Source organism: Emys orbicularis, chromosome 8 (genome assembly GCF_028017835.1).
Source record: "Emys orbicularis isolate rEmyOrb1 chromosome 8, rEmyOrb1.hap1, whole genome shotgun sequence".
NCBI classification, from domain to species: Eukaryota; Metazoa; Chordata; order Testudines; family Emydidae; genus Emys; species Emys orbicularis.
The window spans coordinates 59,630,970-59,649,798 of NC_088690.1; the positions used below are offsets into that span (position 1 = coordinate 59,630,970).

At 40.7% G+C, this 18,829-nt stretch overlaps 1 protein-coding gene across 1 annotated transcript in view; it reads right to left on the reverse strand.

The window, feature by feature from the left end:
• The window catches only part of RALGPS2 (Ral GEF with PH domain and SH3 binding motif 2), a 260,231-nt gene that overhangs the window by 43,080 nt on the left and 198,322 nt on the right, over positions 1 to 18,829 (reverse strand). Inside the window, exons 13-14 of the mRNA XM_065408804.1 lie at positions 16,423 to 16,574; positions 3,516 to 3,570 (exon numbers count right to left, since the gene is read on the reverse strand). Of these exons, the coding sequence (XP_065264876.1) occupies positions 3,516 to 3,570; positions 16,423 to 16,574 (207 nt within the window). The remainder of the gene's footprint in view (positions 1 to 3,515; positions 3,571 to 16,422; positions 16,575 to 18,829) is intronic.

Genomic DNA, 18,829 nt, shown 5'->3' on the forward strand with positions numbered 1-18,829 from the left:
ATCCAGGTGCAGATGGTTGGGGCTTGGTGGGGTGGAGATCCGGGTGCAGGTGGCTCGTTGGGGTGGTCCAGGTGTAGGGGGAGTGGGGCTCATTGAGGGGGGTGTTCTGAGTGCAGAGGGGTGAGACTTAAGAGAGTCTGAGTATGAGGGGGGGTCTGGATGCATGGGAGTTGGGCAGATGTGGGAGGAGCTCCCTGTACAGGGATCCTTGCCCCTGCAGCTGAGGAGTGATGGGTGCAGGAAACGGGGGGAGGGAGTTTGCAGAGTTTCCTGTAGCTGGGGGTGGATCTGACCCAGCCCCAGATGCCGTGCAGGGGAAAAGGAAGTCCCATCCTTCACAGCCCAGCTGGGACTAGCAACTGAGCCTGGAGCAGGGTAGGAGCCACCAGCCATGTCTTCCCCAGTCCCACCCCCGCCGGAGGGTCATACTGCTGGAGGGTTGCATGACCGCTCTCGTCTTCCTTTTGCTTCCCTGTCAAAAAGTCATTTTTCTGCGGGGAAGCAAAGAAATCTGAAGGGGACATAAATTCTGTGTATGTGCAGTGGCATAGAATTCCCCCAGGAGTAATTTAGTGAATCAAGGGATAGGAGGGTAAAAACTAACTTTTCCTCATAGATAAGTGGAGGGCTCTTACTGCAGTTACAAGTAAGATACCAACAAAGTTCCAAAAGTGCCTAAGGAAATTAGGCATCTAACACCCTTAGGGTAGTTTTAGTGAATCTACCAAGTAAGTAGCTAAGACAGGTTTTGACTGACATTGATTCTGAAGTGAGACCGTGTTCAACATACACACCTTTTAAAACACAGCAGATCTTTTCTGGACCACAAGAGGATCTTGACTAGTTGATCCAGATCCCAAGTTTTTAAAGCTTACTATTAAGTTCCAGACTGCCAGTTTAAACTTCTGAGCCTTGAAAACATATTAATCATTGCATTACCAAGTCTCTGGAAATAGGTAACCTCCACAGAGGACATTTTTCAGGAGAAAAAGCATTTGATAAGCAAACAAGGAAGAGGACTCAGGCCCCATCCCTTTTGAATGTTCTGGTTACCTAAGCCAGGAAAGGAAAAAGAATGGGTGCACATAAAATGGTATGTCCACTTGAATTAGAACAATTTATCTTCCATATCCTGCTCTCCCACTGCCTCAGATAGAAAAAGTACAATTTTTTGTTGCTTGAAGCAAATACGTTGATCTGCTGACTCCCCTCACTCTGGAAGATAAACTGAAGGGCACCGACTTTCAGTTCCCTCTCCCTGGCTCTGAACCAGGATGGAGGTGGCAGTCATGAAGGGCATTTGGTGAGTCATGGTTTTGCTAATGGCTAGCAATTCCAACTAATTGATGCTTCTCCTTTATTCACAAAGGGACCTTTTTCCCCATAACAAGAATGGAACTCTACTGTACAATTTTCCAACTGTTCAGGCAGGCACCACAGTGACCTTTAATTTTAGGCATTTCAGTCAAAGCATCCCCCATCAAGTTCCTAGCTTTGCTCCACCATCTCAGTGATTGAAAGACATAAGCCATACCTATGAAGGTCTCGTACATGTTCCCAGTGTCCATGAAGAATCTAAGCCCCTTTCCTGGGATCGGACAAGAGAAAATGTCCTCAAAAAGAGTTTACATCAAATAGGGTCCAAAAAAGCTTGCTCTTTGGTCAGGACAGAGGGAAGCATCAAAAGGATGTGGAATTTGGTGATGAATGCAGGATGAAAAATTCTATGCAGTAGCCATGATGCTCAGGCACAAACCCATTTGTCCTGGATAGTTCCAGCCCAAACCTGCAGCAAACTTTTCAACTTGCCCCCAATTGGGGAGAGAGTCTGATCCATCCAATTCTCATTATTTATTGGGAGAGGGACTGGAGATAACCTGCTTTCTTCTGGATTCTTGAGATAAGGGCCACGAGAAGTACTCTTTTCCTTTGGAGACAAGAAAGGATTAGGTTCTGATGTTTTGCTAGAATCTTTAAGTTTTTTGCCCTTGAGGAAGAAATGTATGTCTTCCTTGGGCCAGAGGAAGCTTACTCAGATCCATGGCTTCTTTCACCACTGTATCTAAGGCTTCCCCATATAATTTTTGGCCATCAAAGGGAACTTGAATCAAATGGACACTCAATATGATACCCACATCTCAGGACCTTACTCTTCCTGGCAAGAGTGGAGCAAAGTAGGAAGAGCAGAAAGAAAACTTCGTGATATCACAAGCTGCATCATATATAGGAATGGGTTATATGCAAGTTCCAGATCCTCTTCTTTCTGACTTTGTTCTGTTTAAATATCAATATAGATGACTTGAGCACTTCAGGGAATCTCTAAATGATGCTGTATGCTATAGCTGCATGCAGGGTAGCCAAGGAGTAGTCTGCTTCTCTGAAGAGACTGTTCTAGCCTCTCATCCACTGGATGCTTAGGGGCTCCTTCCATGGAAATAACAGATTTTATAGGAAGAGATGGTATTGAAGAGTTCACCTTTGGTACAAAGCACAACTTAAATCTCTCTCCATAAGGAATTTATACAATCTGAACTGCTTCTACAAGACAAAGGCAGAACACTGGGAAGGGATACAGTTCCTGGCTATAAACAGAAAGTCCTTAGGCCAAAATTTCTATCCATGTCTCCATGCATAGAGGTGGGCATGGTTACCCCAGTCAGTTTCCAGATTGATGGGTTCCCTGAATATGAGAGAGAGAATTATAATCCATGTTACCCAGCAGACTGTTTGGTGAATACGTAGTGGGCTCAGTACACTTTATTCATGGTTCAACTTAATAGCTTGCAGGAAAACGTTATGTTTCCAATTTTTACTATTTTCAACTGTAATTATTTAACACCTCATCTCACTCTTGAATACTTGGGGGGTTGGATTACAGTGGTCAATGACACCTGGATAGTGTTATATACTATGGTAACGAGCATGATATAAAAGTCTACATTACATAGGATAGGTAGTGATAGCTGGGATTGCTTCAGGATTTCCCCGAGTTGCAGACGGAGGAGTAATCAGGAGATGGAGGGGGGAATAGGAGAGAGCAGGCAGCAGAGGAAGGAGCAGCCAGAACAGCAGGACTTTGGTGGGAATTCAGGGAGCCAGGAATACAAGAGATACAGAGAGGAGGTCTGAGGGATAGTGAACATGTTGAAACAGGAGAGGCACATGATGTTGAGGATATTGAACAGGAAATGCCGGTATTCATGAAAAGGAAATCTGTCAGGGGTTTGGTGGTGGTCCAGTTAATTCAGGAGACAAAGTTGAGCAATAAGCCAGTAAGGTGACAAAGCTCTCTGTTAGCTGATAACCAGAAGGTGCTGCCCCCTAAACTGGCTTGACAAGAACCAAAGGGTACACTGTACTCTAGAAGCAATGGCTGTTACCCAGTTTATTACATAATTGAGTTCTGCACACCACTAACATTACACTTCATTTGCAAGGAGTTGAGTGATAGGTTTAAACTAGTGAGGTCTGAATGGAGTTGGAGATATAGGTTTAGATGTAGCAGTTTTTCTTACCTTTCAAATGCTGGCCATGAAGTCTCTTCACTAAGTTCTGAACCATCACTGCTACCTAAAACCAGAAGGCATAATACTTTGAAACCAACTATTTTATTCCTCAGTTTGTACCATCTGTAGTCTAATTGTTCCAATTGTGACATTTTTTCCTTAGAATTTCTATGAGAGTGATTAGGCAGAAATAAATCTATAACAAACGCTACATAGAAGGTGCTCACTTTAGGAATGACTTAAGAGTTATAGATAAAAAATGTAGGAGATATGGATTTGGTAGGAGACTGGTTCTATGTATCTGCAATATCCAAAGGCTAAAGGGGAGAAGTGTTCTCAAAATTAATGCAACAATCCCAAATTTTCATCTGTCTAATTTCATGCCTAACCTGATGAGCATTTAAAAGGACCTGCTTCTTTAGGTGCCATCACAACACAAAACGTGATAATTCACTGTCATGATGAACAGATGCAGCTTTGTTACATACAGGAGTAGACTGGAACTTAATCCACTAGCTCCAGACTAACTTCACTGAGAGTCTCCAATATCTTAAAAGCCAATGCTGATTCAGAAACCCTTAATTAACTTTTTTAAGTTAACTGAATTTAACCCAGAGCCGGCACTAGGCATAAGCAGACTAAGCAATTGCATAGGGCCCCAAGTAGCTTAAGGGGGCTCCGTATTAATTATTAGTATGTGTTCTGTGTGATCAGGGGGAAATATTTCTGCATAAGGCCCCCCAATGGGCTAGCACCAGCAATGATTTAACTGATATGCTTATTAAAATCATAGAAATATAGGGCTGGAAGGGACCTGAAGAGATCATCTAGTTTATCCCCTACCCCCATGCTCAGGTAGGATTAAGTATACCTAGATTTAGGCAAACAATTAGGTTTAATTGTTTAAAAAATAATTGTTTCAGGAAAGTGAGGTGTATGGTCAGACTATTAGTGCATCTGTTTTGCTCCACAGAACATATGGGATGGAGATGACAGATTCTGTAAAGACTAATATATAAATGTGACCATATGGAGGTGTTGTTGGCAGCTCCATAGTACTGAGATCTGCAGTTACAATGGTGACTAAATCCCATAGTCAGGTCTGAAAATTAGATATATAATCAGAAAACTTATGCCAGTTTCTCCTATGGTTAATTTTCTGGTTATCACTTCTGGAATCTGAAGTCATTTCAAATGACCTCCTTTTGAAATGTGCACCTACTCAATTTTTTTCTCAGATCTCTCTAACTTACAAATTCCTTGGCCTTAACAGCTGAAACTAAGTATATGTACAAAATATTCAGTATAAAAGGAAGTTTAAAAAATAAAAATAAAGTTATTTACATTACTTATAACTGCTTCTATTTACATCAAGAGATACCCTCTTGTCATTAATCTCTCTCTGGTACTTATAATGGCCCCCATTACCATAGTATCTGAGCGCCACACAATCTTTAATATATTTATCCTCAGAACACCCCTCTCTGAGGTAGGGCAAGCGCTACTGTCCCCATTTTACAGATGGGGAACTAAGGCACAGAGATAACAATAAAGGATTTGAACCCAGCTCTCCATAGTCCTAGGCCACTGCCCTAACCACTAGATCATCCTTCCTCTCTACTGGCTACAGCACAGCATTTAAGAATTGAAGCATTTAAAATTGTAAATTCAAACTTCAGTTGCTTCACTGTCTGCAATATAAGGCCCCTCTTCCCTGCTAGACTCTCTTTCTTGCTCTTTAACCTTCAGATGAGCCCTGCTTCCTGGCTCCAGCTACCAGACTTGCTCCATTCCTCTAGCTATCACCCAATCATAAGAATGGCCTTACTGGGTCAGACCAAAGGTCCATCTAGCCCAGTATCCTGTCTTTCGACAGTGGCCAATGCCAGGTGCCGCAGAGGGAATGAACAGGTAATCATCAAGTGATCCATTCCCTGTCGCTCATTCCCAGCTTCTGGCAAACAGAAGCTAGGGACACCAGACCTGCCCATCCTGGCTAATAGCCATTGATGGACCTATCCTCCATGAATTTATCTAGTTCTTTTTTGAACCCTGTTATAGTCTTGGTCTTCACAACATCCTCTGGCAAAGAGTTCCACAGGTTGACTAGCTCCAGCCTCCAAAAAATCCCTGCTCCTTAGCTCCATCCCCATTCTACAATAGCCTCTAGCCAGTCCATCACACTGACTTCCTTAATGCTTTCCAAGGCCACAACTTCCCTCCTCTGCCTACTGTTGACTTGCTATATACTATAACAGCAGGGGAGTCCCAGCTCTGAGAATGATTTGGGGGTAAATTTTTTAAAATCTTAGTAGGGAGGTAGCATTGGCCTTGAGGGTCATGGAAGGAGCCAGGGTGAAGGGCAGCTTAGAGCTGAGCTGGAGAGCAAGGTTGTCTGTGGCTTCAAGGCTGGAAAAATCAGTGAGGAACCGGGATGCCTTTATGGATACAGCATGGTTGTGTGGACGCAGAACTGGAGACCTGCAAGGTTACATCTGTAGTATGCAAGGTCTTAGAAAATTTTTTGAAAGAGAAAGTAGTTAAGGACATTGAGGTCAATGGTAATTGGGACAAAATGCAACATGGTTTCACAAAAGGTAGATCGTGCCAAACCAACCTGATCTCGTTCTTTGAGAAGGTAACTGATTTTTTAGACAAAGGAAATGCAGTGGATCTAATTTACCTCGATTTCAGTAAGGCATTTGATACGGTTCCACCTGGGGAATTATTAGCTAAATTGGAAAAGATGGGGATCAATATAAAAATTGAAAGGTGGATAAAGAACTGTTAAAGGGGAAACTACAACGGGTCATACTGAAAGGTGAACTGTCAGGCTGGAAGGAGGTTACTAGTGGAGTTCCTCAGGGATCGGTTTTGGGACCAATCTTTTTATTACTGACCTTGGCACAAAAAGTGGGAATGTGCTAAGAAAGTTTGCGGATGACACAAAGCTGGGAGGTATTGCTAATACAGAGAAGGACCGGGATATCATACAGGAAGATCTGGATGACCTTGTAAACTGGAGTAATAGTAATAGGATGAAATTTAATAGTGAAAAGTGCAAGGTCATGCATTTAGGGATTCATAACAAGAATTTTGGTTATAAATTGGGGACACATCAGTTGGAAGTAACAGAGGAGGACGACGACCTCGGAGTATTGGTTGATCACAGGATGACTATGAGCTGCCAATGTGATATGGCTGTGAAAAAAGCGAATGCGGTCTTGGGATGCATCAGGCGAGGTATTTCCAGTAGAGATAAGGAGGTGTTAGTACCGTTATACAAGGCACTGGTGAGACCTCATCTGGAATATTGTGTGCAGTTCTGGTTTCCCACGTTTAAGAAGGATGAATTCAAACTGGAACAGGTACAGAGAAGGGCTACTAGGATGATCCGAGGAATGGAAAACCTGTCTTATGAAAAGAGACTCAAAGAGCTTGGCTTGGTTAGCCTAACCAAAAGAAGGCTGAGGGGAGATATGATTGCTCTTTATAAATATATCAGAGGGATAAATATCAGGGAGGGAGAGGAATTATTTTAGCTTAGTACCAATGTGGACACAAGAACAAATGGATATAAACTGGACATTAGGAAGTTTAGACTTGAAATTAGATGAAGGTTTCTAACCATTAGAGGAGTGAAGTTCTGGAACAGCCTTCCAAGGGGAGTAGTGGGGGCAAAAGACATATCTGGCTTCAAGACTAAGCTTGATAAGTTTATGGAGGGGATGGTATGATGGGATAGCCTAATTTTGGCAATTAATTGATCTTTGATTATTAGCAGGTAAATATGCCCAATGGTCTGTGATGGGATGTTAGATAGGATGAGATCTGAGTCACTACAGAGAATTCTTTCCTGGGTGCTGGCTGGTGAGTCTTGCCCACATGCTCAGGGTTTAACTGATCGCCGTATTTGGGGTCGGGAAGGAATTTTCCTCCAGGGCAGATTGGCAGAGGCCCTGGAGGTTTTTCGCCTTCCTCTAAAGCGTGGGGCACGGGTCACTTGCTGGAGGATTCTCTGCACCTTGAGGTCTTTAAACCACGATTTGAGGACTTCAGTAACTCAGGCATAGGTTAGGGGTTTGTTACAGGAGTGGGTGGGTGAGATTCTGTGGCCTGCGTTGTGCAGGAGGTCAGACTAGATGATCATAATGGTCCCTTCTGACCTTAAAGTCTATGAGACTACAGAATGGGGCTGGGACCAGGGCATGGGGTTACTCGGAAAAACTTTTCACACCCAGCAGACATAGCTTTAAACTTAAGGTCCAGCTTTTTCCCCTTGACTTCAAAGGATTTCATGTGAACCAATTAGGGCTTGGAGACAATGAAAATCTTCAAGCCCTGACTAGAGAAGGCTCTCTTCATTGGATACATAAAGTCTGAGAGAAAGCAATCTCTACTTCCCTATCTCTAGAGCCCTCCTCCTTGGCCAATCCAAACCCTAAGCTGAGGGGTCCCATCCTACAGCCACAATTCCAAGCCCCAGATTTGCTACCAAACAGATTTCAGCCAGCTTGGTCTCAGCTACCCTGATTTGTCCCTAAAAGAAGCTTTGACCTGGCTTATAACCAACACTATGAGAAATGAATAGGAAGCTGTGGATTGGACCACAGAGTGTACAGAGCAGCCAGGAAAAAGAAGAAATGCATGAGAAGGTGCCTATCTAATGAAGTCATTAATTCTTAACTCCACTAGGTAGATGTAAAAGTCCACAAAAAGGGGACATCAGGATCAAGGGGTAAATACTGAATCTGTGGAGCTCCTAAACATTTGCTACTTCTACTAGCAAGCTAATTTCTAGCATTGCCATTTCAGTGAGCTTAATGCTTTTATGAGTTGAAAATTTTAAGTATTCAACTGCTTAAACAGCTACAGTAGAAGCTAGTTTGTTTGTAAAAACAGAACTAGATTCAAAACCTTTATTTTAAAACTAGGAAATTCTCATACAAAAAACTTTGTTTAAAAGTAAGGTATTAACGAATTTAAGACACTGACAAACATACAAATTCATCGCTAAGATATGTACACCTTGGAATATAAAAATATATGATTAGTTACATATATGCCAAGAATTCATAAATATATTTTGTACATCACAGTTAAATTGTTACTGTAAAATGGACTTTGAGATAGAAAAGTTACTCACTGTAGTTCTTTGAGAGTACCACCTTTGAATATTATTTATACTTGCTCAAGGAACTCTGTAGACTGAGCACCTGAATGCCTTTTTAACCACCAGAGAGTCAATGCTGAACTAACACAGTATTAGACTTAGGGCAGATCTACACGGGAAAGGTTACATTGGTGCAGCTGTGCTGCTGTAGCGCATCTGGTGAAGACGCTCTTTACTAATGGGAGAGTGCTCTCCCATTGGCATAATTACTCCACCTCCGCAAGAGGCGGAAGCTATGTCTGCAAGGGAGCATCTCTCACCGACATAGCATCAGTGTGGACAGTGTTTAGGTCACTGTAACTTGCATCGCTCAGGGGGGTCTCTTTTTCACACTCCTGAGTGACACAAGTTAGATTGATTTACGCAGTAGTGCAGACCTGCCCTTAGTTGACTGGGCCTAAAGAACTTCCCTTGTCAACTAAGATTTCAGGGGGCTCTCCCACTCTTCAACAGCCCAGGCAATGCTCATGATGTATGAGCACCCTTGGCTTTCTTTTTAAACTGAATAGTTAAGTTACTCACAACAAAAATAATCCCCCAAAATGCAGAAAATCAAGAAGTGATGATGATGAGGGAAGTATTTAGGGCATTGAGCGAATTCAAGCTTGTGTGTACCTTCAGCAGACAAAAGGGACTCTCCCTTTCATACCCTTGGAATTCTGAACAAGCAGAGAGGGAGTAAAGGGGAGGGGTAATGGTCACAATAGTCATTGCTCTCTAGAATTTTCTGGAAGCACATGGCACAAGAACCTTGATATCACAAGTGGGAATATGCAGAAGCCACCTCAAAGTAATAAAAAATATTGTCCTTAAATATTTGATAGTAAGGGTCATAGAACAGGCATATAAATAATATTTCCTTACCTTAAGGTTCAGGGGGATTTTTAATAATAAAAATTGGAATTAAAAAAAAAATCAGCCTATATGTGGAGGGAGCGCACTGTATCATTCTTCAATAATCCCCTTAGGACAGCGGTGCCCAAACTACGGCCCGCCAGAGCATTTCATAAGGCCAGTGGCCTGCTTCAACACAATATACTAATGGCTGTTAACATTTTGTCATCATGTTTACATCATTTTAGTTTACAAAAGTGTGTAAAGAGACAATACTGAACATAGAAACAACTTATCTAAATACATATGAAACAAGCTGAACTTAAAATATAAGTCAATAGAGGTGACTTTAAATCTTATTAAAATATGTAAAATCCACAGGATTCCAAAGAACTGCATGCAGTCCTTCACGGCTGGCAGGGATGTGTGGCACAAAACACAGGGCTCTTGAGGGAGGAAAGAATAAAAGAAAAGGGAAAAGAGTGTACAGGGGAGGGGGAAAAAAACATCCTACGGTTTCCAAGAGGGGTTTGGACAACCCTCTGTTATCCACTTTTCTCACTCTCACTATTTTTGTTTCCAGTGGGAAAACAATTTTCTTTTTAAGCTTTTTTAAATGTTGTTTTGCCTACTACTGAACACAATTCAGTGCTTTAAAGATGCAAAGTGCTATAATGTCACATATACAACATGCAGAATCTTAAAAAAACCCCAACGAAATAAAAGGCTTCACAAAATAAGACTCTCTCTGGGGTAGAAAATATATTACTAAAGATTTCATTGCGGCTCCCTAAGGCTTGTCCTTTAAGCATTGTACATTTATGTTCCTTAGTGGATGGAAACAAAAGTCTACTTAGCTTAGTTTATTTGTTTAAGGACATTGGAGCGTGAGCTTATTTCTTCTTATTTTGTTTCCCCACCAAACTTCCCTTCTTTGGGTATTTTTAACTTTTATTCTGCATCTTTTCCTCTTTTGTTTGATATGTTTCATTGCAATTTCTTTATTTGGGGTGGTGTGGCCATGTATTTTGTATAATTTAAACGGAACTTTTAATTACAGGTTAAATCAGGTCTTTCCAGGCCCAATTGTAGGAGATATAAAAAGTGTTTTAAAATACCATGTTTTTAATTCAGAGGCAAGTCTAACGTTGATGGGAATCTAAATTTGTGCATTTTACACTTGATTCTGGGCCCCTTAGTTACATAAGTTACATCAATACAGAGTCTTTTAGTCTCATACTAATTTACCAATGTATAAATTACACCCATTACACAACACTTCTGAATTTGGCCCTATAATTTCTTACAATAGAATATTGAGGTGCTTTTCAGTGTCCACCCCATAGGACATAAGAGTTCTTAGAGCTGCTTTTTATAATGCATCTTCTCTGCACTTTTTGCTTAGCCTAGACCACTGGGAAGTTTTGGCTGATATAAACAGGATATTCCAGCTCTAAATAGTTCATATATGAAGGTAATGTTTCATCTAACTTATTCAGTTAGACTCAAGATCAGTTTGTGAACTCTGGTATCCAACTATCATGGATTGCTCCAGCATCAGATAAAAGGTTATCAGTTTCTTAGTATTCAAAATAAACGTGTAAGCAATTAGATGTTGCAGTGGCTGTACAAAACTGAGGGGCAGTGACTCCTTGTATAACCACAAGTACAAACAGCTCCATGAGGAAGTATCCACACAATTCCAGTGGCCAAAACTTTCTTGAAGACTCTGTCATAGACACATGCCAAGAGTGATCTGTATAGACAATATTTTAAGAAGGTGTTTTGTTCGCAGATCAGTACACATGCATTCAGTATCATGCATTTTTCTAAGCACTAGCCTTTCCTTGAAACCAAATTCTATCATGATGCCTACAGTTAGTTACTAAATAATAACGTATAGGCAGGTAGCCAGCAGAAATTTTTGGTATAATTAATATCTCATATTTATATATTAAAGACTCATGCCATCAAATTGTACATTTAACTAGTCTATATAACTACATGTGCCTGTCACTGTTACCCCTAAACCTCCCTCTCGTTTGTTATCCTTACTTGTCTTGTCTTATCTTTGGAACTGATCCTACAATTGGAGCTGTGCAGATAGAGGGGAGGAGGGAGACTAGAGGAGCACCCACAGGGGGACACATTTCAAAGAACCTCCGTTAATGCATGAGGTGAGTAACGTTCTCTTCTTCTTTGAGTGATGTCCCTGTGGGTGCTCCACTTTAGGTGACTTCAGAGCAGTGCCCTCTGGTGGAAGGAGGGAGCTTTGGAGTGGAAGTCATAGCGGATGTGTAGAGGGGCGGACTCACCCCTGTGGCGCCTCCTGCTGGTCTCTTCTGGGAATTAGCTCTTCCAGCGTCCTGGAGCACCCCCTGCGGGCCCGTGATCCGTCTGTACTCTGGCCCCCGTGTCTCTCCCGGACCCCGGTGCCCTTTTATCTAGGGTGCTGCCCCCTGGCAGTACACCCCTCAGTACTAGGGTCTCCCCTCCCCGGGGAACCCCCACCCACTATCCCTACCTCACCTCAGAATAAGGTCACTGCCAGTCACCAACTAGCCCCCGCTCCCTGGGGCAGACTGCAGTATAGGCCACTCATCACAGGTAAGGTTGGGTTTGGACCTGCTGCCTTGGCCTACCCATGGACTGCCCTCTGCAATCCTCAGTACCCCTTGGCCTCCTACTAGGCCACAGCCTGGGGCTATCCAGGCTGGAGCTCCCCAGCTCCTCAGCCTTTCCCCAGCCCTGCTCCACCCAGGTACTCTGTCTTAGCTCCCTGCAGCCAGGCCCTTCTCTCTCTGAGTGCAGAGAGAGACTTCTGAGCTCCTGGCTCCCAGCCTTTTTATACAGGCCAGCTGTGGCCTGATTGGGGCATAGCCCAGCTGTGGCTACTTCCCCAGAAAACCAACCTCCTCTCCCCGCTCAAAAAAAATAAAATGCCCAAAAATCGAGAAAAAAAGCATAAGCAGGAAATATTTATCTCAGATCCGCACTCCTTTTCACCCTGCTCAAAAGGAGCTCAGCTACAAAACTGAAACTCACTTTAACTTATTAAACTTTATATAGCTAGCCAAGTTTTCTTTAAATACCCTAAATACACTATTTTACTCTATCAACTCAACAGGAAACCTCACTTCACCCATTCAATACTTCCCGTAAAATACCATCTTCTTAAATTCTTCTTTTATGTGTCCTCAATATTTGGTCTTTCCAATGGCCTCAAATGGATCCTTCTGGCAAAATTTTATAACTATTGTTAGCTTCTTCAAATACTTCATCTGAAAAATCTTTAAACATCCTTGCATCTATGCAACATACTGTGCTTGATACTAGTCAACATCCCATTAGCTTTTTTTACTGGTAATAACTACTAGGCTCAGAATTTAAATTAGACTTGTGCAGGCTTTTAAAAAAATGGGCTTCTGTACTTATTTGCTACTTTGTAATGCAGAAAGAAGGCCTGAAAGGTTTTCAACCTTTGAAATATCAGGAATGGCAAGTTTGGTGTTCACTGATTTGGCTGGATAACCTCAGAGATCTCAGGGTTGTTTACTGTGAGCTCTAATACCTTGACTGAAAGTATGAGGGTGCTGAATCTTTAATATAGGCTTTCTATATCCAGATGTTCATCATATAAGTTAAGTGAGTATTAATAAAAACAAACATGCAAACAAACCCGACAGTTTAAAAAAAATATTCAGACTAAAATTTCCTCCCTTTTTTGACTCCTATGATGTCATCATTATTCTAGTGCTCCAATCACCATAGACCATCTCTAGCCTAGAGGGCACTTGAATTTTTAACCTAAAACACAAGTGGAAAGAGATCTTTCTCAGGAAAAACATTTCAGCCTTCTTTAGATATCATGAAGAAAAAAAGGACAAGCCCAATTTTTCTTTGGGGATCCTCTTTGTTAGGCCAGATCCTCAGTTGCTGTAAACAAACAGCTCTGCTGAAGTTAGGGATGGAGCCAATTTACCCCTGCTGAGTCTGTTATTAAAATCAGAACTTTTCCCTACAATATTTTAAATAAATTCAGGGCTACTTAAATTTTACTTATCTTGCACACTGTTTATACTCAAGGGCATCATTTTACAGAGATTTACCTTGGGTCAAATTCATAATTTATGTAACTCCATTGACTAACAGCAGCAATAAATTTGGTCCATCATATTTCATATTCTACTTAAGTTTATAAGACCGCTATATCACTAAGTTCTAACACTACCTATTCTGGCATCTGTAAATTTTAATGCATATATTTGACAGCTCTGTCAAAATCATTAATAAAAGTGCACCAGTCCAATGCAAGTATCCTATGGGATAAGGCTACTCACCAACTTCTCAAAGACCAAGCTCCCAAAGTGATTCAGCTCTATCCTATCACAAGGCCACCATAATGGGTTTTAGAATTTATTTTTTAGTTGGAACACCAATTAAATTACAGACGGTTGCCTAACAAACAAACAAAATCTAAAATAAAGAGTACCAACATCAAGAAGACAGAGAATGTCAACCAGTAGTATACATCTACTGCTCCCAATACTACTGTCAAAATGAGAAGGACAATGTGTTATACTGTCCATGAGAGATAAAACATACACACAACACATTGGATAGTGACTGTATGCCCTGGATTTGTAGTAACAACCTAAAAATGAAACTTGTGTATTCACAGCCCTCAGTTATTTCCTCAATTTATGCCCTTGCCATAAGCTCAGTTAACTTATATGTAGCTTTATGCAATACCAAGCATGAGACCGAGGTTTAGGAGAAAAGAAAGTCATTTATTTGCATGTTCAGAGGTGACTATCTTCCTGTTCCTAGGCCCCAGATTTGATTTCCCAAAGCAGTTTGCTTCTGACTTAGAAGGATTCCAAACACCTGAACAGTGTACTCCAGGGGGCCGCATCACACAGCAGTTCTGTGGAGTTCTCTCCTACTGGATAGGGTCCCAAAAATAGAAAGCAAATGTATGTACTGTAACCTATCTACACACACCACTTATTTATAAAAATATAATCTCATTTGGAATCCAAGTATTTCAGGAGTGTGACTTAATAGGAAAAGTCATAAAAATGTTGATACTATGATACATATTTTTATTTCAACTTAAACCTGAAAAGACACTGTTCTTATAAAGAGACGCTTTCTTGAATTAGTTCAGTTGAAGTTAAATATCTTTCTCTTACCCTGTAGCATTACAGCTTCTGCCACCATAAGGATAAGGACTGGAGTTATACTTGAGAAACTGGAACACATTGGAGTAAAGACTGTTGTCTTTGTTTAAGGCAGGAATATACAGACACTAATGATTCTAAAATTTTTACCACTTTCCTCCAGGAGGAAAGGTCAGAGGAATTAGTCTGAAATTAGAAATGGATTTGGGCCCAAGAGAATTTCTGCAAGACTGGATGGACTATAAACATATTATAGTATTGTTTGAATTTTAATGGACAAAAGCTATGTTTCTTATTGACTGGTTGAACCATTTGGATTTCACACTCAAGCATAGACTCCCAGAGGTACACATCTAGGACTTCACCCCTAAAACCCCCCCCTGCAAAACATATCAGTGACCACCCACTATAGTAAATGCGTGAGTGGGCAAGTGGACCAAACAGACAAATAAATATAACAGAAGTCACACAGGGGAAAGGAGCAGAAAAAGACAGAGGAAAGTGAAAATTTTAAATTTCTCAAAATGTGCCAGCTCCCTTTCAACAGCAACAGAAGTGCCAGTGATTTTTAATGCAACCTTTATTTTATAAGCTAAATTGAGAATTACATAGCTAAAACTTAATCCTGAGAGATGCTGAACAACTGCAACTCCTGAAGTCGTCAATGAAGGTCAGCTGAACATAGATGCTGGGGCATAAAATGCTACTTAAAAGGGTAGCCTGGCTCCCGGATAGTAGGAGGAGGGAAAAAGAGTCTAAGGATTAGTCTTCACTACAGTGCTACATCGGTGCAGCTGCATTGGTGCTCGTGTGGACAGCGCTTAGGTCGATGTAACTTGCATCGCTCAGGGGGATGGCTTTTTCACACACCTGAGAGACGTAAGTTGCATCGACTTAAGTGTACACTAGACTACATCGCTAGTGTAGACAAGCCCTAAATGACGCAGGAAAGTTTAGAAACAAAAATTGGTAGAAAATTTTAACAAGCAACTGTCTCCTCTTATTTTGAATATATTTATTGTTTTTAATCTTTTTTTTTTATCACTACATATCCTACTAGGAGCTATTTCTCCCAGTAGAAGGATAAAACTTAAACTCCCTTATCCACCAAAATTGTTTTCAAAACCTGGAATTCAAAATAATGAGCAATACTCTATTAAGCTATAAGACACACAATTAACAGACAAGTTTCTCATGTAGTTTAATGGGTGAAGCCTGCACCTGAAACTTGCATCAATAATTTACTAATGCACACTCAGTATGTGCTTATCTGAAACGTGAAGATTACCACCTTCTCCAGTAAGAAAACTTACTAGATTGAGGTTCTCTTTTCTACAATTTAAATTTGTGTTGTTAATTCAGTATTACATTTTAAATAATGATCAGTGCCAAAAGGCAAAAAGTTTTAATTTGGCATGATTTGAACAAAGGATTTGCTTGGAAAAATATCTGGAAAGAAAGTGGTAAAACAATTATTGTTTGGATGCATCACTGAATAGGTTTAAAAACAATCATCTAATAATGATCTCTCAGCTGTAGTTCAGGTCATGCCATTTATTCGGCCACTTTTCACACACAGTCCCCCCCGCCCCCACTGCACATTCCTGCCTACCTTTGTTCTAAAACGCTATTACGATTTTATAATAGTCCTGCTGGTACACACCTTCAAGTCAACTGTACTAAAACACATTTTTACTAGCACAGCTACATTTTAAAAATGTCTCACCTATTGAAATTCCACTCGAAAGGGTGGAGCTCTCTGCTTGCCCTCTGGATGGGGCATGAGGTTCCATGACACTGTCGTCCAATAGGTGTCTTGGTCCTGCGTTGGGGAATGTTGCACTTTTAAACTCTGCTGTATTCATTTTGTGTATGAAACTGGAACAAATGAGGATACAAATATTCTTAATACATTTCAACAGCCACTGTTTCAAGGTATTAAAGAATAATACGTAGTTTGCTGTGCACCCCTTGATAATTTAGTTGGGTCATTGACAAAACTCTAGTGGTATAACTCGCATGGGTTATTAGTACCAAAACTGCACAATGCCCCTGAGGACCGAGGGATGACTGTTGCTTGAAATAACATTTATCTGAATGAAAATGAAAGTGCTTTAATTTAATTATAAGAACTTTGAAAATTAACTGTATTTTATATGCTAGGGACAAAACGAGGTCACATTAGCCTCATACTTGCACAGATAAATGTCATGTTTTTATTGTAGTTTATAAAGCTTTCACATGAAAGAGATGAATTAGAGAATAATCTCTAGAACGTGCTCCTTGAGGTGACAAGGGAACTGAGGAGACACTGACATAGTTTTTGGGTATATTTTCAAAAGAAGGGTAAGGAGGGTTGCTCAGCCATGGAACAGATTTAATTATAGCTTAAAAGGAAGTTGACTATCTGCCTCAGCAAAAGGTAAGTGCCATGTGAGATATAAAGCTGGTCTAGAAGTTTTTCTGCATGGGTTTTTAAGAGTAGTCAATATGAAAGAGCAAATAAAAACTCCATGATTTTTATTGGACTTTCAATATTTTTTTTTAAAATCAAATGCTTCATGAAGGAAGAATGAATCTGCTTCTCTAAAAGAATGATGTAAACAGGACCAAAGGCCAGAGTGTCAATGATGCAATTGGACCATATCTAGCTCAGAGTGGAGCAGAAGGGGGTAATAGCACATTGGAATGTCAAAACTCAATAGGTATCTTGGTGGAAAATGCCTCTATTAAAAAAAATATCCAAATGTTTTAATTAGAGACTGACTAGAGACTATAGTAAAGGGTACACTGGGAAACAGAAGTCAAAACTGAGAAACTTTATGCTGACATGGGACAAGTGTTACTGATTAATGGTCTGCAGTGCCAGGGGAACTCCTTCATGAACAATAGTCAATCACAGCTCATCAGAGCATTGGGGAGAGCAAACCAACACCAGTTGATTCTGACAGCTAGAACTTCTGAGTTCCTGCCAGCTCTTCCCACAGATGCAAGAGCCAGTGTGTAGGAATCCATTGAGACTGGTATTCTCACTGTAGTGTAGAATTTCTTACCTGTATAACTATTGTTCTCTAAAAGTAACATTCTACACAGAGCTCCATATTTTAAGTTCATGTGGAATTCAGAACTGCCTAAGGATACAGAAAAGTACAGATCCTGTCCCATACAACTCTACACAGAAGTCTTGAGCTATAATGGGTACACGAACACATAGTAGCTAACTTCTCATTATAAGCTCTGTTAGAGCTACTGCCATGAATCTCAGAAGCTAACAGGACAAATCTCAGCTCTTCAAGAACTATGAATACACAAAAGGAGAGTTCGAAGAAAAAATGAAATTAGCAGTTTATCATTTCTCTGTAGGTAAACATTGTTATTGCTAGAGACTACTGAGCTAGAAGAAGTTCTGAAACCAGTCAATCATTTGGGATAAATTTCCAGTGCAGTGCACAGAGATTTGGCTCTGTGACTCGAGTTGCCATTAATGTGAGTCTTGGAGATACAGTGCTGTGTACCAATATTTGGTAAAGTATATATATAATAAAGTCTACGTGGTTCCTTTAGAGCAGGGGTAGGCAACCTATGGCACGCGTGCCGAAGGTGGCACACGAGCTGATTTTCAGTGGCACTCACACTGCCCGGGTCCTGGCCACCGGTCCAGGGGGCTCTGCATTTTAATTTAATTTTAAATGAAGTTTATTAAACATTTTAAAAACCTTATTTACTTTACATACAACAATAGTTTAGTTATATATTATAGAAAGAGATCTTCTAAAAACGTTAAAATGTATACTGGCACGCAAAACCTTAAATTAGAGTGAATAAATGAAGACTCGGCACACCACTTCTGAAAGGTTGCCGACCCCTGCTTTAGAGTTCTGTTAGGACAGAACAAATCTGAGAATGGCTTTACCACAACTTTTAAATCGACAGTCCCATTAAAGTGTGTTTGCCTGTTACAAAATTAAGGAGCACAAAAGTCCAAAACAAAAAGTTTTTTTCTCTCCATTCTTTTGGGATAGAGGGGACTTCATTGCATGTATAGGATGTTTTTCTTCTTTAAACAGCAATTGTAGAGGTTAAATTTCATGCAAGCAAGTTTACAGAAAGAAATAATTCAACATGTCTCATAC